We start from the raw sequence: 27,720 nt of genomic DNA on the forward strand, positions 1-27,720 counted from the left end.
CATTCATTTGTGAAGTACACACTCCAGGTTGTGGAGTGTGTACTTCATGTGCTGCAGAGATACATTGATTAACATGTGTTACAAATCAGTCCGATTCAGTCGGTCCAGTGCAGATCACCTTTCAGAGAAACTGAGAGGGAAACCAGGCTGTGTTCTTCACTGGTGAATTACTCCGACTGGTTTCAGCCAGGTGTGAACACATCTGCACCCAGCTTCCCTCGGAGCAGTCGCTCATGCACGGTTCATATCCCCGACGTCCTTCTCATTGAGACATTAACTTTAAAAAAAACATATTCAGAAATGTTCTCTCCGTGTGTCACAATAATCAGGGAAACGCTCCTCAGCTCCTTTGGGTCTGAATTTTATTTTCATCCATGAAATTACCATTCTGTGTATCGCACAGTGTGATATCAGCTGAGTGGTTCCTCCCCCCCCCCCCCCCCCTGCACAGAAGTCAGGAAGCACATTTATGTATAATATGTGTGTTTGTATCCTAATTGAAATCTCAGTGGCGTCGACTAATATGCAAATTACTCCGTCTGTGTAATGAAATGTAACCGAGTACATTTTAATCAGGACATTTTATTATTTTTCCCCCTAAATTCAGACATTAAGGAAATTATTTAGATTATATGTTTTATACTTAAAGTTGTCATCATTCCTACTTGTTACTATGTAAATTGATTCGACCCTTGAAATTACATTTGAAGGGAGCCGGCTGCTGGTGTCTAATGCCCCTCACGCCCTTTGTGTTATAATTGATCTTTAATGTTATTGTCCTACAGTAAAAACCAGTAACGATGAAACCACAGAGTTCCACTGTAATTAGAGCTTTTTTCCCTTTTTATTGGGGTTTGATATTTCACCGTGTTGCTCTGCTCTGCCTCAGGGCTCCCCGGCTGTCATTAAACTTCCCTCTCCATCTGTAATATCCTGGGATGTTTATGTGCAGCTTTGCTCCCGTTTGTCACCGAGTCCCCGGGAATAATCCCATCAGGAGAATATTGCAGTTTACCTGCGGTGACCTGCCGCCTGCCGCATGTACAGGATGAATAAAGAAATGTCTCAGGCGGATGTTTCTGTCAGAGCTGGAAGTAGAGAAACCTACAGGAACATGACGTTCAGTGGCTGAGTGCCAATCAAGCTGCACCAGGTTTCATGGTTCATAGATATCAGTGCAAATGACGGTGATTAATACAATAACATATATTTCATTAACCAAAATAAGTTTTCACACCTCAAAGCTCATGCACTTGTTTGCGGTGAATTAGTTTCAGTGTGTAAGTTGCACATTTTCATCTAAACTCCATCTCTGCAACCTGCCAGCATCTTATCATCAATACTGAATGAGCCCAGTGAATTCTGTGGGTTTCTGAGGGTTATCCTGTTGTTGCATCCTCGTTAACTTCCACAGGCTGCAAGTCCTCCTGGATTTCACCTGACGGAATTATAAAAATAAAGATTTTGTATCACACACGAGTAAAGAAGGTGAAAAACAAACCAAAAAACAAACGTGTAGGATCGGAAATCGAATTCTGACTCTGTTTTTGTGGAACTGGTTGAAAAACGTAACTTTAGATTCTTATTTTTAATCTGTATTTCTGTTTCTTGGGGGGTTAACGAAGTTTAGTGTGTACGTGGTGACACTGACGTTTTTTCCCTGGTTCACCTGCATGGACTAACACCGTCCTCTCCCCCCCCCCCCCCCCCCCCCCCCCCCACGACAGACACGAGCAGGATCACCATCGTTGGCCTGAAACCAGAGACCACCTACGAGGTCAAGATGTCGGCCATCAACGGAAAGGGCGAAGGCGAGAGCAGCGAGGCCAAGACCTTCAAGACGGAGCCAGTCCGTAAGTACCCCCCCCCCCCCCCCCTCTCCACCCGTGTCCCCGTTCTGAAGTCAGCGCTCCTCTGACCCCCCCCGCCCCCTCCCAACACTTTGAAGCTAATTCTCACCTCCACCGCCCGCCAGTGTCTAGCTGAGCCCAGATGCTTTCCCCCCCCCTACGCTCCTTTATTCTCACGCCAAGCCCACCCCCCCCCCCCCCCCTCAGCGCAGGCCCTTCCCCATCCAGGGCTAGAAGAAGCGATAACTCATGAAGCCATTACCACATCTAATCATCTTCGTTAATGTTCTTAACTTTGCAAACGTGTGACCTCTGTATCCATCCTCGGCCGATCGTGTGTGATGTGGGAGTCAAACCCTCTACGTTTCTTTGCAGAGCTTTAGCTTCCCAGCCGCCGAGTCACGTCTCTGAGGCCGATTTAATACTTCAGTGTGAAGTGGCGGTTCTGTATTTATAGTTCAGGGACAGTGATAACGTGTCAGGGATGAAAAGTTGGATATTTCAAATGCGTTTGAAGGAGAAATCTCAACCCAGAGCCAGAGAGATGCAAAGAGAACACCTGCTTCTCAGGTGGATATCGGGGGAGATTCTGACCAAGTTGCATTTGCTCATCAACCGTGGCACATGCACCAGACTCCTGGATTTTCCTGTCATCTTCTGCATTCTCACCATTTCTGTCCTCTTCTTGACAATCGCAGAATCAGTGAGCTGACTGCAAAGATGTGCAAAAAAGACATGTAGAAAATAAACAAGGTCCTATGGAGGTCCAGAAACTGAGTGCGGCTCCACAATGTAAAACAAAGGTCTCTTGGATCTAGTTTACACTCGTCCAGTATGTGATTAATGTAACGACTGATCATTTAATAGACTTTTCTCCTTTTAACTTGCAAACAGAGTCTATGAAGAGGGTTAGGGTTGACGTGCCCTTGAGCATCTCATGTATAAAGACAGGATGGCTGCAGCTGCTGCTCCATATGTTTCATAGCACATTGTTTTCTATGATAGGGCTGGAATAGCACAGTGTGGTGTATATATGGAGACTGGAAGTCATCGGGGGGGGGGGGGGGGGTCGCCGCACTTCACTGAAATGACAGCTGACAGCGAGATAGGAGAGCAGATTTAAAGTTTGACAGCAGCGGCGTGATTGGCTAATTGAGATAACGGCCGGGTCTGATTGGATTACTGTAAACACCCGACTGTCAGCTGATTAGAGGAGGCAGGGAGAGGGCTGTGGATAAATGGAACAGAGAGAGAGAGAGTCCTACTCGCTTTACACGGTCGAGAAACAAACCTAATGTTAGTCGCACTTGTAATAAGAAGACATTACTGACATAAGATATATTTGAAATGTCAGCACAGCATCAAACTGTGCTCGTCTCAATATTGATGAGGAACTCGGATTAAAGGATAATTCTGCTTCTTACTTTTAGAGTCGTGCTGTTATTACTTCAAAGACGTTTTCTAAGATTATAAGACAGGTTTTAAAAGGAGCTATTAGTTTATCTGGATTATTTAAACCTCTTTAATTGTGGAGTAAACCAACGTGAGCTCGACTGAAATGTTTGTAATTGAGACAGCTGTCGACAACTATAATTATTCGAGTGTTTTACTTTGGTCTCTGATTCTTTTAGTATCTTTTTTAACAGCGCATCTAAATGAATTTGTTATAATTCCATGTTATGATGTAACAGGGAAACAAAGAAGATGTGACTCTTGTCGCAATAAACCAGAATTATCCTTCGAACCATTCCAGTTTTCTAGTTCACCCAGAATACTCTTAGAAGACAACAGGCCTATTTTTATTCAGCATCATTAATAAATCTTCCTTTTAGTTTGTAGTCGCCTCTGTGTTTTTGCTTCTATCTGTGCCGCACCCCCCCCCCCCCGCCCTGTGCTTCTGTAGAATCAGCTCCTCTCAGCCTCCTGCTCAGTTTGTCTGAATCCCCGAAGCTGAACGTTCGAGTCGAGTCACTCTCACAGGAAAAGTGTGTGTTTATTCACTTTAGAGTAGTTCAACTTATGTGAGGTTCAGCTCAAACTTTACTTAAAGTATCATTTACAGAAATGGAATGAAGCTTAGATTATCATTTAATGTGGCGTATTACATTAGAGTAGCACAGCGGGGGGGTGGGGGGGGGGGGGGTGGGGGGGGGGATTGGCAGCCCGGGAGAAAGAAAACACAGAATCCATCCTGAACGACGTCTTATCTGAAGCGTGGAGCCATTTTAAAAGTCACATTCTTTTTTGAAATACATTTCTTATTTAAAATAGTTTAAAGTGTCCCGGGGGATTATCAGAGTGGAGAGTTAGGAGCAGATAGAGAAGTCAAACAGGACACAACAGCAGAGTGTGTTAGAGGAGGTGGCAGCACAGAGCTGCCCTCTCTCATGGTTCACATTTCTCATTTCACTGCTTTTTCTCTTTCTGTCTGTCATTTGTTTTGTCATCATGGTTTTTCCATCTGCTCTCTATTCCATCAGACCTCTCAGGCTATTCTTTCACAAGTAAGTTTATTTTCTCCCCCCTCTCCCCCTCCCCCCCCGACGTCTTGTGTTTGTTTTATTTCCCCATTCTGCACTCGGTTCCATCTCCATGAAATGAATCTGCTTTTTATTTTACCGTTAAATACATTTTAAATACTTCCTTTTAAGCGATGGAAGGAAACATGCTTTCATAATAATGTAAATCTCTGTCACGTCCTCCACGGAAAAAGCTCCACAGGAATCCTCCCCCCCCCCCTCGCCCCATAGATATGGTTTTTCCCAGTTCTCATTCACGACCTGTTGTACTAGTTTTCCAGATGGCGGTGCATTCCTTTGCGTTAATGTGCGTTCAGGTTTGTTGTTGTTGTGTTGTGATAGATTGATGTGACATGCAGCCTCTGGCGGGAGAGTTACTCTCGGTGCTGCTCTCGCCGGTAACGTTTTTATTTTGGCGTCTCTCTCTTTCCTCTCTTATAAGACATATTGGACTTGTGCTCTGCAGCTGCTCAGCCTCAGACTGTTAGAAAACCTCTTCAAAGAAAAGGGACCGTATTAAAAGATAACCGGGGAAGAATACAGTCATATTAACGAACCAAATTCATGGGCAATAAGGATACTTTCTGGCGGTAATGTTAAAAGCATCGGATATAAAAGAGTGTGGAAGCTTAAGGTTTAAATATTCAGGCTTTCTATTGCTGCGATATGAGCTCCTGGACTGCTTTTATTTCCAGATTAGACTTAATTAGACGTGAGGACAGTTGTGTCTCCGAGGTCACAGGAGAAAAACGGATACCTTCACAGTTTCTATCTGGAAGCAGGTGGTGAGGAACTGCAACTCGAGAGAAGTTAGTTTACTGTGTGTTGCTGCTAAAACCCCCCAGGGCTCTGATTCCTCTTTATTTTAGGCTTCATAAATATGGACAGAGTGGAGCAGGTCACAGAGTTTGGATTCAGATCCAGAGTACGCACGTTGTGTCCCACTTTCAGGAGCCACATCCATCAGGGGACTTTGTTTACGAGGGCTTCATCTACCGAGTGAGGCAGTCTCATCTGCAGAGGATTTCCTCTTTGCATCAGTTTAGCTGCTGTAGCATTGTTAGCTTCATCAGTGGCACACGATGAATCTGAGAATAGGATGAGCTAAAGAGGATCCACCGGTCGGATGCTTTGTTGGTCTGTAATGAGTGTACGTGTTCGTTAGACACGTTTGAAGAAGCCTTCAGAGTTGACGTCCACATGCAGCCCTTGAATTAGTGAAAAAGTATAAGTATGGAAGGACCCAGATCTAACACTAAGCATAATACTGTTAAATCACAGCTGATCAAATAAAGAAACAGCTCAGGATCCTGTGAATAAACCCTGAGAGACTCTGGATCATTTGCTGCGTCTCAATTCGTGTTGTGTTGTCTGCAGAGCTGTTTTCACGCTGACACGTATAAGTCGAGGTGCAGAGCTCTGAACGCAGCCACACGCTGAACACTCCATTAAGTGGAAAGTCACAGTGCGGCTTCCAGGGCCTCGGTCAAGGGCCGCTGCAGTGTAGCTCTCTAAATCTATCTTTCTATTATTATGGGATGAAAGTGCATGAGCAGAGAAAAAACAACTGGGTTTAATAATAAGAAGCAATATCTGAAACAAAGCTATTCCCAGAAGTTTAAAAGAAATGTCTCTGATCCTTAATGGGTTTTAAAGTTTGACATTTTCTCTGCAGGGGATATTTTCCTTATGTGTAATGTATAATTCCTGCAACATACAGTATCCAGTGTGTTTTAATAGGACTGAATACAAGATTATCGGACATTAATCCACATAATAAACAGAACATATTAAATAAACTTAGCAGACAACATGATAATAGAATCAATACATCTACTGTTACGGGGACATTCCCTTTTTAAAGGTGATAGAACAAGCCGAGCAGTTGTATCCCAGAGTTATGTTCCCACAGGAGACAGAATAAAAAAACTAAACACAAGTGACCGGACACAGAGCTGCTCATGTCGAGGAGAATCTCCGGCTCCTCTCACCCGTGTTTTCATCCTTTCAGTTTCCTCAGCGGTTCCTCCCACTACCACTGCCACCAGTCTGGCCCGTAGTGAGTATTTGCCAGTCCAGCAGTGTGCAGTGTGACTCTCTCTCTCTCTCTCCTCACCTCTCTCTCTCTCACCTGCTTGGCCTCACATGTAGATGTTCACAGGAGGAATCACACCTCCTCCGTAGAGCTCGATGAGTCGGCAGCTTGTTGTTAGATTCGCTAACATCGATAGATTTTGATTTCACTAACTTTTGCCGAGGACGCGACGTCCGGCCTCCTAACTCTCTGATCCTAGTGATAGTTGTGTGGGTGAGATTTGATTAACCCAACGTGCTTGTTCGTTAATATCCAAATCACAGAATAGACGCCTCTGATTGTGGTAAAATTAATTTTGGATTGCATACTAACTCTGATGCCCACACACAGGTTGGTGCTTTAGCAGAAATGTAGCATGACGTTTAAAGTGCAGGGTCTGTTATTTAAATGTGAGTGTGCAGAAAAAATATATTTTGCCCTTAAAACAAATTAATAATCATCATAAATAATCATAGTCTCCACATTGGTCAAAATAACCAGGATGAGCATTATGGTAATAATCCTGCAGCCCTATATTCTATTCACAGATAATTACAACCAATTCATACTTTGTTAGACGGGTTTTAATATCTATTTATCGTATTTTATTTATTATGATGAATTTGTCCAAAAACTACGAGAGACCTGTTATTTACAAAATGTTCCAGCCCACAGAAAATGCATTTTGTACATTTAAATGCTATTTTCAGAGAAGACTTTCATGAAATATGTATTTTGACGAGAATAATTTCATATCATTTCACAGAAATTAGCATTTTTCCAAGTTTAACAAGTGTCCAACTGGTAAATCCAACTGGAAACTCCAACCTGAGATAGATGAGAATGAGAAAGTGTCGTCTCCACAGCTTCACTAAAATGAAAATCCCCCAAAACACAACATCAGATGTATTTTTTCCGTGTGAAAATCTCACCTCCAGGGTAAAACCTTTGCAGTGAGCATATTGGATTTTACACTGGGCAGAAGCGCCTGGAATCATAAACATTGACTGGTTAGAAAATCAGCCTTAACTCTATCGATCTGAACCTAGAGCTTCATTCCTAAGCCTTTTTGACAGGTGCCTTAAATGCATCGCTGTTCAAAGGAGCCCGGTACCACCTCGGAATACAACTCCTCCCCCCCATCTACCCACCACCTACAGAGTCTGTGTGTGCTGGTTCTGTCCACTGGTTCTGAATCTCCTCGAGAAGCCTCAGGTTGATAGAACCGAGACATAGCCACTCGTGCTTTACCTCATTAGATAAGCTGTGACCTCTGAAAACCCTCCAGGTCAGAGAAGAGTAAACAATCAGCAACACTTAACAAACCCCCCCGCTGGTGTTTCATGATCGTCTGGTGGAAAACAACCAGTGATATGGTTATTGATGACACCTCAGCCAATTTTGTAATTCACACAAACGTGCAGAAAAAGAAGCTGCTTTGTGTTTTTGTGGTCACCGGAGGAAACTGCCACGTGTGTATCGCTGCTGCTGCTTTTAACTGGTGCTCTGTACGGGAGCCGGATGCTCTTGGAGTTTTCCTAACTGCATCCAAACCCTTTGAAAACATTTGTCAGATGAAAACCTCAGAGTCCGACTCTCCGAGGAAGCTGTTGCCCATCGTCCAGCTGATGCTCTGTGTGTTATTCTGCTAAATGCATCACTCAGAAGGCTTTTAGTGCGTCATCGGAAGCAGACCCTGTTTCTCCTGATGTGTCTCATGTGTTTGTGTTGTTGTTGCTTCTAAAAGCTGCAGAGTTGCCTCCACTCCTCCTCTCACCCTGATTTCCCTGTTTGCTTCCAATTATTTTAGACTTTTGTTTAAATTCAAATTGGGCATTAAAGTTCCTGTGTGGGAAATATTGTGGGTCGTGTGGAAGGGATGAGGAAACTCTCTGGCTGCACAGTTTTTGGTTGTGTTGTAAAAATCACTAACCTACGACAAAAACAACCAAAACTGAGTCTGCAACCGCTTCATAATTTCTTATGTGTATTTATAGAAATCTGTTTTAAAATCAATTTGTGTATTTTCTGTTCCTTTTGTTGTTTATGTTCCTTTTTGTGTCATTTTGTCTTTTAACATTTGTTTTTGTTCATTGTGTTTGACATGTTTTCATCATTTCAAAAATGTTTTGTATGTTTCCCATATACTTCCCCCCCCCTCCTCCTCCTACCCCACTTCTCCCCATACCCCCCCCACCTCCCTCTTCTCCTATATTTTCCTTTGAACCAATCACGTGCGTGCGCATCATGTGACTTTGTCATGTGGCTCTTGCATGGTGCTGACGATGTCGTCTTCGCCGGCCAACAGAAGGTAACTGGTTCTTTTCGTTTGTTTAGTTTTTTAGTTCAGCAGCGATCACGTAGAAAACTTTTTTTTTTTTACTAAATTAGATCTTTTTTTAGACGAGACGTTAAAAACACTTTCACTTTTTTTTTTCATTTGGCCATTTTCTCATCCACCTCAAAGCATTTAGTGAACATGTTCCAGCTCCTCCAGTCATCTGGAGACTTTCTCCTTCATCTCACCAGTGATGCCTTTGCCCATTTCCCATTATAGACCATTGTAGACCATTATGACCATTATAGACCATTATAGTGTAAATGCAAGACTCTTTCCTTCCTAGTGCCTTGTTACAGATTTAAACTGCATCAATTATATAAGAAAAACTCGACATCATGAACAATGCAGTCTAATATTATCTTATTTATAATTGCTCATTTCATTATAATTGGACTCACTAAACTTATTTTACTGTGAGGCTCAACACGATTACTTGTGAATTGCTGAGTCATGCAGACATTTCATTCTAATTGGGCTCACACATTCCATCTCTTAAAGATATTAACGTGCATTCAGAAAATACACAAACCCCCTTTTTCATCTATAAGACAAAATAAAAGCATAATCTGATTGACACAAGTGTTAATTCGCCTGATTCGAGTCCATCTGTGCTAATTTCAATTGATTGGACATGATTTCAATTTAGTTCCATTTTAATCACCCCGTCATTTTTATGTTTTATTCCCTAATGTGCCTTTTTCTTTCGTTCTTTCTAAATTCTGCCAAAATCCTCCCCCAGTTATCATTAGAATGATTAAATACAGTTTTTACAGATTTGACTTTGTCCAACCAGCTGATCTGAAGCTTCTTTTTGTGATTTATCCTTTTGTTATAAATCCCACTCGCACATCACAGGATCTGTTTTTACAAAGTGCCACTGACTGAAAACTGCACCGCACTGCACGAGTTCTCACAGCACAGCTCCTTGTTGTTATTGAGCCGGAGCTCCCAGTGGTTTTATACTGATCGGACTCACAGCATGACATCACTGCAGCATGCAAGTCGACTTCCTGTTTCACGTTGCATCCTTCTTCTCTCTCATTGTTCGGCCGTTCCTCGATGGGAACGTTGGTCCTGTCTGCATGTGTCTGTCTCTGCTGTCACCTTGACTCGGTTCTCCTGTTCTCACAAATACTGTACATACAACATTTAAATACTGTGTTGAAAGCTTTTAATTAACTATAAGCAACAGTGCTTATAGAATTCAATATATTATAGAACATGGGAAAGGATCGGATGATGAAATTATCGGAAATCCGAGAAACTGCCTTGAATTCTGTGGTGAACCCGGAATTGGTCGGACTCACATTTTGAAATGTGATTTTTTTCTATAAATTATTATTTAAACTATTATTACTTTTACTTTTTTTATTTGTATTTACTTTATTTTAATTTTGTCCCAAGTCTCTTTCATACAAACCCTTTGTCACCTTAGTTTCCAGGTCTCTTTTGAATCAATGACAGTTGCTTCTGTCATGATTTAAGGATCTAAAGCTGAACTGTGTGATGCATTGCATAATAATAGAGATTTGACTCTGACATTATTCATCTTCTTTCCTCACTATGATTAATCCTGGTATAAATACTGCATGGTAGTCTAACCGGACACGATCGACCTGATTCTAACCTGTTTCTCAATGTAAGCTGGAAGATGAGGGGGTTTATCAGATTTGGGCTTCGTGTGGAACCACGCCTCCTTCACGCGTGTCCCAGTGTGAGGTCACGTGACGTCGCGCCACACGTGTGTTTGTGTGTGTGTGTCCCCCCCCCTCCCCTCTGCAGCCTGCATGTTGGAGCGTCTCACTCTAACCTTCCCTGTCTCTGCTCTGCCCCTCAGAACAAAACTCACCTAACCCAGAATGACGCTGTGTGGATAACCAAAGCTAAACGTGCCACCGTGTTACTGCTGCTCTTACTAACTGGTTTCTTCACTTCCAGCATCTGTCATGCTCACCCCCCCCTTCCCCCTCCACCCCACATCCCCTCACCAGTCTAGTGGTGCAGGTTTCAGACAGTCGGCTCTGACGGGAAACAAAGTGCCTTCATGCATATTCATTTAATTCATCACAAGCACTGACACTGATGTTTAAAATGTTAAATATTGATTCTGGAATAATCATCCGTGTGAACCTCCTGTCTTTACTTTGTGCAAACCTCCGCCAACGCCCATTCAACAGCACCAACATTTTAAAATTCTCTGGATCTCTATTTATTTTTGGATCTCCATCAAACATACTCATAAATATCAGTCCTCTAAACAGACCTGATTTCCTTCATCCAGATCCATGAATTATTCTCTGAGAAATCAAGGGAAAATAAACAATTTAAAGAAATCTGGATCTGGATCTGCACCAAAAGATAAAGTCTTCTTCCCGGACTCATTCCACATCCTTCCACCAAGTTCCGTGGGAATCCGTGAAGTAGTTTTTGTGTTATCCTGCAAACCAACCAACAAACACAAACTGACACTTTTTGGCGGAGGTAGTTATATGAGACACAGAATAAAGTGTAGTTCCTGCTCGTGGGGCTGTTTAGATTGTTTGCAAATTCAGGAGATTATCAGTTTAATAACCAGATACCAAGGCTAACTGTGTTTGTACATAATTGATGAGTGTGGCCTGGACGTCCTCCCTTCCTGTGTGTTCAGCGGCTGCAAAGTACAACATCTCTACACAAACACACAAAACGCCCAGGATCTCCCTCCCACCCGACTGTGTAAATGTTATTAAAAGTAATAGAGTAACACGTCCAATCAAGGCCTGCGAGCTCATTATCCAGCGACCCGGCAGCCATTACTCAGGAGGACAGAGCAGATAATGAGGGGCCTCAAGGAGAACTCCACCTCAGCCAGTGAGCCGCACCGCCCCCCCCCCCCCCCCCCGCCCTCCTCGTCCGAGCTGCCCTTAAAGGAGGGGTCCACCCAGAATCTGTCTTTGGTTATCAGATACCCTCTCACGCTCGAGGAGCTCGTTGATGAGCTGATCTGATAAAACACCATAAACAAGCTCCCTTTACTTTGCAGACCTTTAAATGAATAACAACAACTTTTGGACCCAGGAGAAAAACTGGAAAAGGCCTCACACGTCTCCTCTAATTTGACAGTTTCTTCATCTGTCAGAGTCAAATTGGAGCTGGAACACAACTGTGGTCAAAGGGAAACCGCTGTTTGGAACAAACATCCATCTCCAACGTCAAAGTCAAACACGTTTCAGAGCCATTCATCAACCCTGACCTGCTTTTTCTATTTTCCTTCAACAACATCGCAGCATTTCCAAGTTTCCTCTGCAGATGAAACGGTCGTGATTCACACGACCACCAAAGGTCCACGTGAGGGGACATTACACAGATCACATCTAGACGTTAGAAGAGACATAAGTAGATCAGATTTATAAGATCAGATTTCTCCTCTCGCAGCTTCTCCGTCGTCCATTTCTTTCTTCAGACTTTTGCAAACATTTATATTTGCAGCCGAACGCACGACTTGCATCTGAGTCCTTGAAACTCTAAACCAGTTCCAGCCACCGCTCAACCCTGCAGGTGGCGAGAGATTGATGATCCAAAGACAGATGTGGGTGGAACATCGCTTGAAAAGCCAAACGTGGAAATATTTATCCCATAAACATGCTGTTAGTCGACGAGAACATGAACTGGTATATTATTATTATTCTATATTATCACGGGGAGGGGGGGGGTGATCAGTCAACATGTGGTCGCACACGCTGCGCTGGAGACGACTCGGCTTTGGATTTGAGACGCTTGTGTTCTTATCCCTTAATGGCTTCGCGAGAAACCACGTGGAGGCAAAGGAAACTCTTCTATCACACGGTGAGTGAGGCCACCTCCACATCTGCTCTGTCCTCCGCTGGCTCCGCTTGTTACAGATTGGAAAATAAAGGGTTCTAGTGGATCCTGAGGACACAGGAGGAAGGTTGGACAGGTCAGAGGGTTAGACTGCAAACACATGTCGTGTTGCAACATCTGCTTTAATGTCTCCTCACTCTGACTTCTTGGTTTTGTCCTGTGTAGGGGAACCCAGTGCTCCCATACTAGAGGTCAAGGTCCAGAACAGGGGCAATTCCCTGAAGGTCAACTGGATCAAACAGGACGACGGCGGTTTGCCCATCAAACACTACCTGGTCCGATACAAGGCTGTGAGTATCCCCGGCAAGGAGGTGACCTGGTTCCACTTTGCAATGTTGTTTTCTTCTCACCATATTTCATAAAAGCAACGTGGGTCATAAAAGTAGCTGTGAACAACTCCAGAGCACATTAAGGCACCTTGCATGAGTTTCAGTTCCCTTTACAATTTGCCCCCCCCCCCTTCGAATCCCCGACTGACTCTTACTTCTGAACAACAGTAAAGTTTTTACTTTGCTTTATTTTCCCTCTCGTACCAATTTGAGAGGAATAGTTTCCACCGGGGACGATGTCAACAGAGAGGATTAGTGTCCGCGGACCAACCGGCGAGTCGCGATTACACACTGGCTCCTCCCCAGTGAATACAGACACACTGTGTCCGATTTACACACAAAGACACAAACCTCGTTTCTGTCGGGGGAACGCTTTGTCCCCAGTGAACCTCGGCATGGAAACAATGTGCAGCTTTTAACGACTTTAACTGTCATGTTGTGTTTCTAGAAATACTCTGCACTTAGTGTGGATTTCAGCTCTGGAGTTGTTGGGGGTGGCAGAAAATGCAAAGAATGAAATTATAGTGATATTGATTCCTTCATATGAAGCACTGAAGTTGTGTTTAACCCCAAAATAGTTTCACCGATTTAGATTTGAGCCAAATGAACCATATCTCTCCCTAATACGATATCGGAGATTATTGCACAATCAGTCAAAGTTACTCAAATTTATATTAGTTACTAGAAAACTGGCGTCTTCTATAAACATTACATAGTTTCTTCCTTGTCATAGATGGATGCTACAAAGCCTCTGGTGAAACACGAGGAACTTTAAATTACGCTGTAAACTATGTTGTATTCTTTTATCTCGGGAAAACAGCTTGAGAAATGGGGTCACTCTTGAAATATGACTCTGCTTCCGTTTGAATGACCCCAATCTCACTTTGTGACCAAGATTTAATGTCCGTCCCTTCCCTCAGAGACAAGCGTCCGACTGGAAACCCGAGATCCGCCTCCCTAACGGCAGCGAGTACGTGGTGCTGAGCGGACTGGACTGGAACACAGAGTACGAGGTGCACGTGGTGGCCGAGAACCAGCAGGGCAAGTCCGAGCCCGCCACCCTGGCCTACAGAACCTCCACAGAGCCCACCACCGTCCCAGGTACGAACTCCCATCATCCCACCCTGAGCAACCTGCACACATCAGCCACAGTGAGCAGAGACTCCCACCGTGACCAGAGAGGCTTGTACTGGGTGATGATTCACAGATTAGCGGCTCCAGGGTCTGACGTGGGTCGTCTGTCTCTGGTTCGTGGGACTGGTGCTCTGCTCTTACTGGACAGTGCAGTGGGAAACTGAGTGGAACGACATGATGCACCCCCCCAGGACTGTAAAAAAGCCCTCAGATGATAGATGTGACACAGAAGCAGTGCAGACTCATTGGATTTCCACTGTTCCCACTGCTCCAGGTCCAGTCAGAGCAGAAACCAGTCAGACCCGGAGCATTTGGTCCAGTTGACACCAAACACTCCTCGGGTGGTCACGGTCCGTCTTGGTTCTGTTGCTGTGTGTGAGGTACACGTTTTAACTTGGGCTGCCTCCCCGTCCCATTATACCAGACCCATGGAAAAGAGGTGGAATCATCTCTCTTTTAAAATCCATTAAGGCATAGGGGGTTTCTCTCTGTCTCATCCTGTCTTTCCTCTGTAACACTTCTTATTTTCGTTTTTTACCATGAACTAGTTGCTTATTAATGTTGTATTCTGCACAACTATGTTCGTCAACCCCTAGGACATTAAATCAGAGAATAAACTCCTAATAACTTGTTATTGATAGTCAGTTTGGAAATCGCTGCACATGATATATATTGGAAAACCATGCTACTTTGTATGGGCCTGATAATGTAGAATCTTTGAATACACTTAATAAATATATATTTACACTAACAAAAGACAAAACAACAACTGCTAGTAAGTCCAAAAAACTCTAATATCTTTATAACTCAGAATATTTTCTAAAGTGAGGTCTTGCTCATAACTAATTCACTGCTAGTTTGCTCTTATTAATCAAAACAGGTTATTTATTCTTTTGTAGCTTCCTCTTGACACTTCACACTCAGTCCATTGAAGCTCAGGCCTTCAACAATCAACACCTCGTCTTCTTCACTGAAGAGTTACATCTTGGACAAAAGGTGGACTTCTATTGAGATGCTTTATTCCCACTCAGTGGTAGAAGTACAAAGTCGGTACAAGAGTCTCCTTTAATAATGGAGCACTCAGGAGGTTTAATTTTCTTTTAGTTAAGAATAAAGTACTGGTAGTGAAACGAAATCAAAACAGAACCACTGGGGCTTTTTATTCTCCAGCACCTGGCAGGACGTGTAATAATGAACAAGTGTGCTTTAATATATAAAGTGTTCCCCTCTCCTCCAATCTTCACCTTCAGTTTCTGAACAAACGAGATCTCAATCGCTTTCCACCGTGTTTCCTTTCAAATCAAGTGAACATAAAATAATCTGTAAAAGGACTTAAATACATAAAATAAGTCTCCTGAATGTCAGACACAACAAATATGGATGAATTATTATTTAATACAAGTGGAATAACATGTTGTTTACTTTATTTTACATCTTTAAAGCAAAGCACTGACCGATCATTTAAAGACCATGAACAGTTGCATATGCCTGAGAAAAGTACATATTTCATATCTGCATGTGTCGGATAAAAGTTTTATAAATTTCAGAAAGGCTCGTTTGCTCAACAAGTTCATCACATGTGTGTTTCCAGGGCTCGGAAACCCTAGAATAAACTGCAGTTACAGTAACTGAGAGAAAAACGACAGAAAAATAAATGAAGCTGGTAATTCTCACAATTCCATGATAATAGCCCTAAATCCCAAAACTAATCTGCAGCTGAAAATAGTCCTCAACAAAAAAACAGCTCTCTTTACTCCTGTTTGAATAATTCATGCTAAACACTGCAGCACCCAGCTGTTTGCCAAAGATTAGTTGTCGCCTTTTTAAGAAAAGGAAAGTACATGTGTTTTTTTTTTTTTTACTTGTTACTAAATATTTAAAACCTGAGTGGTTTGGGGATAAGAGCCACAGAGACGCCTCGGAAGAACCAGACAAACACAATCTGACTTCCTGTTGACAATAAGAGACAAATACAGAAAAACATCTTCAGCTTCTGGCTCTGGAAAGTGAAGCCAATTCCTGAAAGCTGTATTCTCACAAATGACCATTAGAGGGCGACTCCACAGAAGAAAAAGAAGTGACCCCTACTTCTCACATTTTCCTGAAAATTTAATGAAACAGATAGTTTAATAAGGATTTAATCACTTAAGTTTTTTAAATTTCAAAGTTAATTTATAGTAAAAAGGCAGATTTAGTATTCAGTTAAAAGTTTAGTAGTTAACTTTACAAATTGCATTTTTGTAACTCCCGGTTTGACTCACTCATTGTTTTCTTTCATTGTTTTTTATTTCTATCATCTCTGACTCTATCTTTCTCTTCCACCGCCTGGTTTTATTGGGGTTTCACGGTTCAGGGGTCTGGCCGACCACAACATGCACTGTGTGTGTGTTTGTGTGTGTGTGTGTGTGTGTGTGTGTGTGTGTGTGTGTGTGTGTGTGTGTGCGTGTGCGTGTGTGTGGTCTGGTTCGGCGGGGACGCAGCCCGTACTCTCTCTGCATGGTGCCACTTCCAGCTGGATTAATTGTGTCTGTTGTTTACTGGAGACCCTTAAAAAAAGGGCATCGGCTGCCAGTGCATGGCCCATAAAGAAACCAGTTACTTTCTGTTTTCGCTTGCTGGGCCACAGCCACATAGCAGTGGGAGGTTTGGATCACTCATAATTTAACCAGAGCTGAAGTTCACATGAGCTTCGTCCAAGTCAGTCCTCCTTTGATTCCCATAAACACTTTCATTTAGTGTTTTTCTGATTCAGTATTTCTTTTTTTTTAGACATTTCTTCCAAGTTGCTGCCGTTTGTTGTTTTTCTCCACACTTCGATGCACCTGGGAAATTGCTGAGGTTTATTTTTAGCTCCAACATCTGCATTTGATTTGAGGTTCCACAGCTGTTTTCGGTAACGTCGGCCGAAAACAGCTGCTCTGTTGTAAACAATCATACCGGCTCCGATCCGCCCAATTGGCTCCGTGAAGCACGTTGTGAATGCAGCGTTGATTTCGAGGCTGAGTTTCAATCCGTCTGCTTGTTTTCCTCTTTTTCATTTTTCCAAATACTTGCTCAGGCAGCAGAAACATATCGATCAAAGTGAATTGAAAGCATTTGAGAGTCTCAGTGTTTAACAGTGTTAAAGCAACACCATGTAACTCTCTGGTTGTAAAGCCCCGCTCACTGAACGATAGATATTGCCCATGATCCCCGGCTTCCTGAACCCGAAGGGAACAAACCCACCAAACTCTCATTAGAATTCTTTATATTTTAAAAGTCTCCTGCTGAATATTGGATATTAACGCTGTTTTTTAATGACTCCTGAGTCTTTTTAACCGCTCTACAGTTCAACTCTTCAACTTGCAGGACCTGATTCCCACAAATTGAAGCTTCAGTTATCAGTCAGATCGTACCAGCTCAGTAACAGTGCAAGAAAAATGGGAAATAAACCTATTTTAAGGTGAAAATGTTGCATAGTGTTGCTTTAAGCTACTTAGAAAAATAAGATCAGTTGAATCTAATGTGTCCAAAACCTTTATTTCAATTGGCTCGGCTTCCCCCTGCAGATTCAGGCTGTGCAGCCTTTACACTGCTCAGACTTGCATAAAGTATAAATGCTGCCCAGCTGTCGGAGGGGGGGGGGGGGGCAAACATCATAATTGACAAACATCATAATTATCTTTGCAAACAGAATCGGTCAAAGTAAACGTGAGACAGACACGTGGCAGGTGTCGAGAACTGATCCATCCAAATCTCCCCAGCTAAGGTTGACGTTGGATTAAAAAACGACTGAAAAAAAACAGCCATTAACTTCTGCAGTTTTTTTTCAGAATAACATGAGATCATCCATGTCATTGACTTGACCCCCCTTCATAACCAGCTTCTGTTTTGGCTGTGTGGTTTTTGCATGGTTTTGCGTTCTCCCTGTCATGACCAGTGGTGTACCAGCAGCTGAAGAAGTGTCTCCACTGGGAATATTGGTTCTTCTACAAATGAAGAAATGATAACTTCCTCTCTAGAAACCATAAAACTGCTGCCACACTCGTTAAACAAATCTCCTCTAATCTCTTTGGACCTGATCTTTATTCAACGTGTGTCTTTTTAGCCAATCGCTGTGTGCTTTGTGTTTTGATAGAACTATAATGACGCTCAGATTACAGTTTGATAAGCGTAATGAGGAAGAGTCTCTGATGAGTGTGTCTGCAAAGTTGCAGAAAGTATTTTACAAATAAAACAACTAATTCCTCTGTATAAACACGTCTCTGTGATGCTACAGCAGGTCAGTATCTGATGCTGCAGCGGCGTCATTACTCCACAGGCTTATTGGGGAGCCGCTAATTGGAAATTGAAATTATACATTTTCTTGTACAAGTCGGTATTCCGGGCTTTGGCTCCAGCTTCCAGAAAGAACCTCACATAACAGAATCTTAAAAGTTCGACTGTGTCCGCGGTAATGAGCCGGTGGGAGAGTTAATGAGGCCTTCGGATCAGGTTTACACGTCGGTGGCAAGGAAGCACGCACTTGCATCGACCTTTCATTACACCACTGGTCATTACCAACCAGAGAGAATAGCTTGACTCGTGTGGATGTGCTCCAGCATCCAGGTTTTCATCTTTCTCTCAACTGAGCCATGACTGATTCCGAGCTCCACCTCGTTCACATGAAACGTGTGTGTCTGAAGAAACGTCCTCCTTTCTCCTGTCATCCCCCATTACCTTCATGTCTGTGACCTCCCACCCATGCCTGCCATCGCACCGTGTGTCATTCGCCGTGCTACTAACATGCTACGACTTTCTTTTTTGCTTTGATCCTCTAAACTTGGATTTCCTTTGTTTCTGTATTCCTCGGTTGAGTCTCTAGAAGCCTTTTCAGACTTGTATTTCTGTGTTTCTGACCTGTTTTTCTATCTCTCTCCCTCTTTCCCCTCTTTTCTCCTGCCTCCTCCTTCCTCCTCGTCCTCTTCCTGTCTTCATGTGTGATCTTCTTGGGCACCTGTGGACCATGACATTGTCATACACACAAATTCCTTTCTCTGTTTGTGCCTTTGGTATTATTTTTGGTTTTTTCTTGTCACACCTTATTGATGTGCCTCTCACTCAACAAATGTATGTACGTGTGTAATGTTGATCGATGACCTCAGCGACCCTCGGTTGCCAGTGTGTGACGTCCAGTCTGGCGGCTCTCCTGCTGTCCATGCTCACTGTGCACTGGCTCTCATAAACTGGTTCTGTTGAAGGAGAGAGAGGATAGTCTGAGCCGGTGAAATCTTTGGGCCCGGACCCCTTTGCTTTCTATGCCTTTTGACCCTTGTGCAGCCACACGCAAGATTAAAACAACGATGGAGACAGGGACGCTGGAGGGGACTCAGAGTTGAGGGGTGCTGAGAGAAAGTCTATATAATGCATTCACTGATTTTTACTTTTAATTTGAATGGCCCGCAACATTTTATACCAGTTTTAGGAGATTTTACACAAAGGCGGCCACTAAAGTCTGTGATCCTCTCAGCTCACATAATATTATCTGCCCCACATTCTACATTTAGCGAACAGAAAATAGACAGAATGTTCTGAAATCAAATATAAACATTGATGTACCATGATTTGTTTCTATAGAGGACACCCAGAAGCAATTGGTGCAACATCTGGAACTCAAGCTCCCAGAGACAATAACCATTTATGTTTTTAGCCTTAACGGGTCAACCACTGCTGGATTAGCAAGTCCAGACGGCACAAACAAAAACATTTAATTGAAATTCTTAGGCTTACTACTATGCTACCGTTAAAATAATCTCTTATTGATTTGAGTCCTTAGAGGTTTTGCCTTGTAGTTACAGCCCCTGGCCTGTAGAGGCTGCTGCAGCCCCCTCAGCACCCCTCCTTCCAGCGTCCTTGGAAAACAGAGTCGCGATATTGGTTTCATGATGTTATTACAGGGTGCTCAGTACTTGCATTGTTCTCGATTTCTGGGGGTTTAGACTCTGTTAATATTAGTTTTCATATAATTTTGTGTATTTTTTCATGTCTACACAATGAATAGATCCAGAGAGGGACACGTTTTCAAGGGTTTTGTCGTCGTCACACGACGGACATGGGTGCTTCCTCTGAGATACAGTGTGAACAGAGTGTTGCTGCTTTGTTTTAGATACAGTTAGCACATTCATAATGCCTTAATGTGATCTCAAGAGGGGAGATAAAAATCAAAAAAGAATTACCCGACACCGTTTAATCACGTGTCCACGGAGTCCTCACCAGGAACGGCAATCGCAAAGAGACTTTTATTTTGGAATTTATTGCCTAACAAACAGACACACGCCATTCTGATCTCATGTCACGGAAAAGACACACGAGCATGACGAGTGCATGAGAGCCGACACCAGGCATGATCCGGTGTTCATGAATGTGCTTAATATGCAGCTGCTTCCAACTTCCCCCAGTCGAGCATTATGAATGTGGTAACTCAAGTGTTGAGTGCAAATGCCGTGCCTAATTTCTGTTTGATTAAGTTTTTTGTGTTGTTTTTTTTTGGGAGGGGGGGGGGGGAGACAGACAAAGCTTGAGAAATCCTGCTGGACAAAGATGCACAGAGAGGAAAACATTTGCAGAGAAATGTAGTATTGATTATGGTCCGAGTACTCGTTTTTTTCAGGAGACTTTATTACTTGTCAATATTACACATTATGCTCACGTTCAAACACGTTGTTATGTAACCGCCTTGTCAGAAGAGAGAGGTCCGAGGGTTGTGCAGAGAAACTCATCATGTTTTTGTGAACGTGTACAAACTCTTTTCACACTGAGAAAAAACACAAGAAGTCCGCTCTTATTTTGACGGTTCATTGTTTTCTCTTTTTACCTGGAAGCAGAGAAATGTCTAAAGAAAAAAACAAAACAACGCTGACGTGCAACAGCTGTTTAAAAACAACTACAAAATAATTCATTTTCAATTATGTGAAGTTTATTTTAATCCTCTGAGACATTTTTGTAAGTACATATCAGTGTATTTCCATGTAACCATTGTAGGGTTGAAATAAAATGTCTTTCTTTTTTTCATGAACGTAATGGCTTCCTGAAGCTTTTAGCTGTTTTCCTGCACGGACTCCTGAAGGCAAAGTTTAGCGTCTGTCTTTCCTCTGCAGCGTTCACACAGGGTCTGTATTCTGCATTCAGTGTTGCATCACACCACCGATCACACCAAACGCTGATTAGAAGGTTAGAATCCTGGCCACAGCCGAACTGAAGAAGAAGATGCAGGTTGCGTTCGGAGGAGAAAACCCAGCAAATGGTGAACAGAGTCTATCGAGAAGAGGCTTTGCAATTCTGCAGCACGTGAACTATTTCTTTTAAAACTGAAATCTAAACTCTAGTCATATCAGAGGGGCTGAGAATTAACTAATATTACACTTTAAAGATGTTACTACTCCTACTTTCATGCTTCTATAATCTAACGCTAGAATATGAAAACCAAACTTTTGAGTTGCAGTTACAGCCACTGACCAGTAGGGGCTGCTGCAGCCCCCTCAGCCTCCCTGATCCCATCGTCCTCAGTTAAAAGTGGTAGTTTCTCTCCACAGTGTTAAAACATCTCTTTAGAAACTGCAGCTGCTTTCTGGCTCCTGGAATTAATAATATGCAACTAGTTAAACATCAGAGCAGCAACTTGTCAGTGAAAGCTTCCTGAGCGAAGCTAGCGGATGAGCTAACATGAAACAAGAAAGGGTGAAATCAATGTAGATATTGTTTAATCATAAACAGAAACAACATTTGATGATTTTAAATGTCATGACTAAAACTCCTCAAAACACGAACAACAAAAGTCATTGTTTGAAGTCGACCTTCAAAAAACACCACAAGTATACCCTCTACTGGCAGGATGCAGTATGACATTAAAGGAACAAGGCTACAGAAAGGCAACGCTCAGCCTCACGTCACCTTCATTCAGACATGATCACTTCGATCTGCCAGAATCAATAAAGCACTGATACATTTCCATAAATAAGACAGATGGTGTTATCTCTCTTTTTATTGGTGATGAAAACATCATGTGATCGATACTTTAGATTAATTTAAAGGCCAAGCACCAAACATGATGTGTTTTTAAACCACTCAATACGACTTTATTTAGAATCACAGAGTTTCTCCGAGCGGCTCGGTGCAGATGTTTACTCCGAGGGCCGCTCTTGAATTTCACCGACCTGCTGAAATACAACGAGGGTCTGTTGTACTTGTTGCCAGTTACCGGAGATGTTGTCTACTTGAAGAGCACAAAACTCACAGGGTCCCATTCGAAGCGTGGATGCAAAGTGCACTTCACTTCCAAATAAGCAGATGTCAAAGGTCCCTCAGGCTGATGTGTAAACTTTGAGGGGCCCTTCAGAGCCGGGGCCGAGGTGGAGGAAGCTGGAGAGGCTCTCTGCACGTGGCCCAGGATGTGGAAGCACCCTGCAACTCGCTCTCCTACCTCGACCTCACCTGAAGGTAGAATAACCTGTTTACCCAAACGGGAGTGAAGAGACAGACAAAGATAAAGTACCCGTAGATATATAAATATATATATATTTCCCCCTTGTGATAGTTTCTTCTGTGCAGTTCTCATCTCTCAGCCGTGACCTTCTAACCTTCCTTATTTCCCGGGCCGGGATCAGAAGCCAGACTCGTATTCCTTCGCTTTATTACCTCTGGCAGCGCCGCTCCATCTCCACTAGGCTCCGTCACACAGATAATAAGAGTTTACAACCCCCCCGAGGTGCTCTTTGTCATCCCCCCCCCCCCCCCCCAGCCCCGGTGTTCATCAGTGCTCAGTGGGTAATGCCGCTGCTGATCAGAACTAAGTGCTTTTCATTTCTACTAATCAGGAGCTTCGTATAAATGTTTGCATCAGACCTGCGTTGCATATAAACAGAATATTCCTCTCCTCCCCCCCCCCCCCCCCCCCGAGGTGAATGGTGCAGTCCACCCCCCCGCCCCCCCCCCCCTGCATGCAGAGCATCAGAGGAGCTGCAACGTGTTTTAGTCTGTCAGCTGGATGAGATAAATGAGATAAATGAGATGCACAGCGACGTCTCAAAGTCTCTTGGGAGATATTTTACACTCAGATAGAAGTTACAATCGAATCAGCAGAAATTTAGGAAATTAAGAGACAAATTGTTTTAGATCTATAATCTACTAATGTTCCTCCTCTCTCTCTTGGTTCCTTTATCTTTGTCATTTTCCACAACTTCACTAATTAATGTTGAGCTTGTTTTTCAAATGATCACATTTCAAGTTCTAATTCTGACTGAATCAAAAGGCGTCAATCAGGAAAAGTGTCATTATCATCTCCGGCTCACTATCGTCTCACTGCCTATTAAATTCAGTATATCAATATATCAAAACTATAAGCAAAACATTTTCCTAATGCTTCTGCTTTTCACCCCTCATGCTCTATGAAAATGAGTTGGCAGTATATATATATATTTTCCAGGCCAGTGTACACATCAGTTTTCAATGCCTGTTGCCTCTCTAGTAACTGAAATATTCATTTAAGTGTCTGCAGCACTACACACACTACACAAACACACACACACAAACACACACTACACACACCACAAACACACGCTTCCTCCTGCATGAAGACTCCACAGAGATCTTAATCAGTCAGAGCCGGAGTCAGTTGTGAGCATCTCTCCTGCTTCCTCGTGCAGAACAACAAGCTGAAGGCTGTGGACTTTATTGGTGGAGCAGCGCCACACTGTGGCCGAGCGCTGACGCACACATGGGGGATTACTGATGACACTTTAATGCAATGCCCAAAGAAAAAGGAACAGTATGGAAATAGTGGAAAAATACATAGATTTGCAGATGTTAACCATCTAAAATGAGTTAATCAGATAGGATAGCAAAGGATTAGACTGTTTTTAGGTGGTGGTGAAAAGGATAAGAATTCAATGCACATGTTAATGCACAATTATACTAAGCATGCAGTACTTTTACCTTAAACAAACAATGAGGATGTAAAATGAGGAACCATCATCATTGTACCTAGAATCTATGTTTTTGCGTCTCTGTGCTCAAACACCTTCAACTCTCCTCCTGCAGCCTGATGAGCAGATTCATCACCTCTCCCTCAAGTTCAATCTGACATATTAAACATATTTAAAATCCCGATTTACGTAATGAGAATGAAAACAAATGACAAATATTGGTCCGGTAAAAAATTTAAATCGAGCCATCAACGGATCAGGTGGATTTTGAGAGGTGAACTGAAAGTCTGCATGCGTTTAGTTTATCTCGTGCATCTTAGTCAACAGCGGCTGTTTGAACGCATCCCTCAGGTTCTAATGAAATGTAAATTAACTGCCAATATGAAGGTCTTTCATCAACGTGCCCCCCCCCCCCCCCCCCGTCTGAATGTGGCAGATCGTCTGTGCAGCCTGGACAGTAACCGCTTATTGATTTTCCTGGGATTGTGTGGTTTCCCAGTGAAATTGAGGCTTATCACATGCGCCCTGTTATCAGCACTCCAGTGGGGGGGGGGGGGGGGGGGGGGGGGGGTGGGGAGGGAGAGGGGGGTGGGTGGGGGTGCTCAGTACTGTGCCTGACAGGCCTGTAAAGAGAAATGTTTGTGTAGTCCATCCTGACACATAGATTTGTGCGTTCTCTCTCAGCGAGCACTCGGTGACAACAACCCTCGACACCAGCCACCCCCCCCACACCCCCCCCCAGAGCCCTGAAAACACGCCACATGATTTATTGTGCCTGTTAAAATGCAAATGAAGCAACGGGCAGAGGGAAAAAAAACAAGTGTTGACTGCTTCACTCTCGTCACCCGAGTATAAATACACCCGGCCGGCCCCTCTCCTCCTGCTGCTCTGATTACAGCCATCAAGGGAAAGTGAAGGACTGCGTTGAAACAAAAACGTTGAATTGAAATGAAACGTCTCGACCGACCGTGGGCTGCGTGTTCACTTCAAAAATGAATCTGTCATTTCAAGAGAGGTAAACACAAACAAAAAATAATCGTTATCGCTCATCGTGAAATCCTGCAACCACGTGGTTTTAAAAAGGGCCACGCTCGCTGTGCTCACCTCAGAGCCCCAGAGGATTGTGGGTCCGTGTCAGTCACATGTGTAATGGTGCGTTCAGGCGCTGCTTGTCAACTTGTAAAGTCGGGGAGTTTTATGTCGGTGGTAAATATGTCACATGAACGGGACCAATGAAAAATTGATGGTGGGGATGTAAATAACCTGAGGTCGGGTTCAACACAGAAATGCACGAGATATGAATATTTTAAAGCTCATTTATTTAATCAATCAATCTTTTAGAAGAACATAACCGACGTGTACTTTGACATTTGAGTTTGGTCCCTGTCCCAGTTGCTAACCTGGAGGAGGTGGTGTCCATCTTTAAATAGAGACTATGGGTATATAACCTTTATTAGATCAACCATGATTTGATGTAATGGGGTTTCTCATGTGCAAGTAGCAACAACAAAAACCAAAGTATGTAAAGAACATTAATGAATCTGACACAGACGTGTTGCAAACATATTACTGCTTCTTCTACTGAGATGATTCTATGATGATTCTGACTCCATTTTTTGTCAGGGTCACATTTTAATGCACTTACATTGAGCTCTGTGAGTCATTGTCTACTTCCTGTTTGAAGTATTTCGGTAAGTAGCTTGTGTTTCGACTCCATTCGATGTCAAATCTGACGTCAACATGTTTCTCATCGACTGTAATGAACCATTCATAGAAATTCAGACCCTGACCCAGGTTACCAAAACATCCTATAGATCTGGTTTTTGTTTGTTTGTTTGTTTGTTGCACATTCAGCTCACACGCCGAGATGGAAATCTGTCGACCTGTTATCAGTCTGGATTTATAAATAATCTCATCACATGGCAGAACGAGCGATGAGCGCTAAAGACGCCGTTCTGGAAATGCAAAGCCGCAAAGCCTGAAACCGCCATGGAGCCCAAATCCTGTTTACTCCACCCTGACAATAAAACTGCAATGTGCGTTTGTTTATGTAGAATAATGCGCGTGTGAGGAAAATAACCTGCATTTGCACTTTGCCCTAAAAGTGGAAATTAAAAAAAGGAGATAAGCAGCTGCTCGGATAAACCAGTTCAGCCTTCGTGTTTTCTGGGAGCAGCTGAGAGGGAAATTGATTTTGAACTATCTGAAGTGAAAAGCTGGATAATGAGCCACATGACATCTGGTAATGTCAAAGAAACAATCAAGTGGTTTTTTTCTGTGCTACGTTTCTTGGTGGGTAATTGTTCTGTTTATTCCAGTCGTCTGCCCCTGAGCATCATGGGTAAGAAAGGGGATGTTCGCAAGACTTTCACAAAGGGAATTAGCTCAGAATGTTAAATCGGACATTTAATTTTTCAAGAAATAAATCAATCATCATAAAATAACTTGAAAAATGACTTGATAAACCACCTAAGCAGTTTCACCACCAGTGTCTATGAATATATTGTTTCTCACATACTTTGCCGATGATGTAACCAGCCCATTTCCCACAAATTACTTTTTATAAACTACTCATTTGCAACCACCCCAAAACCACAAAGGCCATAAACTGGTTCATAACCATAACTTCTAGGAGACAATGACTTTGACAAATTACTGTGGGGAATCTCAGGCTTTTTTCTCCAGCGCAAAATTCCCGAAAACCAACCACTGAAGACATATTTGTCATATCTGACATGTTAATGGTCAGAGGGCATTAGCATTAGCATTGAAGTGTTTAATTCTAAAATGTAATTAAATGTGTTTGTATGTCGTAAAAGTGCTAATATCATCCTCCTCGTGGTTTTAAGATGAAATCCTGCACTTGTGTGTGAAATTGAACGTCTCAAGTGTGTCGACCACGTCCACTTTAGACAATAAAAGTAAAGTTGTGTTAATGAAAAATGAAGGTTTTATTGTGTTTAGAATATGAGTTCCCACGTGGCTCTGACCTCCCTGAGAACAGAGCGACTCACTTGAGGTCCTGACGACCTGAAGCAGTTTATTAAAAGCTTGACTGCATTCCTCATCATCTCTCTCCCTCTCTCCTCCTAACTTTCTCTCTATCCCCCTCTCCTTCATGTTAAACCCTCTTTCCAACTCCTCTCCCCCTTCTTCTTTTCTCGCCTGGTTTGCTTGTGTCTCCCCCCCTCCCCCCCCCCCCCCCATCCGTGTCCTCCAGACGCCATGGGCAGCGTCTCGGGCCTCGGCACCGGAGCCATCGTGGGCATCCTCATCGTCGTCTTCATCCTGCTGCTGGTGGGCGTGGACGTCACCTGCTACTTCCTCAACAAGTGCGGACTCCTCATGTGCATCGCTGTGAACTTCTGTGGGAAGGCCGGCCCCGGAGCCAAGGCCAAGGACATCGAGGAGGGCAAGGCCGCGTTCACGTAAGTCCGTCCCATAACTTTGTAGGACACATTGTGATTGTTTAAAGCTGCAGCGATTAATATAATTTATATTATCAATAGATCATGTTGCTCTGTGCACATTGAAAACATGGCTGACAGCGACAAACCCAGAGAGAAACATCACAAGCTGAATTAAAATGATGCAAAGAACAAATATTCACTCTCAGGAGATGGTGGAGAGGAAAGTTGAGCAAATACAGATTTACAGAAACTCCAAATTAATGC

At 43.1% G+C, this 27,720-nt stretch overlaps 1 protein-coding gene across 1 annotated transcript in view; it reads left to right on the top strand.

Annotated features, from left to right (window-relative positions):
- LOC128457347 (neural cell adhesion molecule 1) overlaps positions 1–27,720 on the top strand; it is a 47,814-nt gene that overhangs the window by 13,016 nt on the left and 7,078 nt on the right. Inside the window, exons 6-9 of the mRNA XM_053441997.1 lie at positions 1,728–1,853; positions 12,811–12,935; positions 13,895–14,075; positions 27,267–27,474. Of these exons, the coding sequence (XP_053297972.1) occupies positions 1,728–1,853; positions 12,811–12,935; positions 13,895–14,075; positions 27,267–27,474 (640 nt within the window). The remainder of the gene's footprint in view (positions 1–1,727; positions 1,854–12,810; positions 12,936–13,894; positions 14,076–27,266; positions 27,475–27,720) is intronic.

Source organism: Pleuronectes platessa, chromosome 15, assembly GCF_947347685.1.
Source record: "Pleuronectes platessa chromosome 15, fPlePla1.1, whole genome shotgun sequence".
NCBI lineage: Eukaryota > Metazoa > Chordata > Actinopteri > Pleuronectiformes > Pleuronectidae > Pleuronectes > Pleuronectes platessa.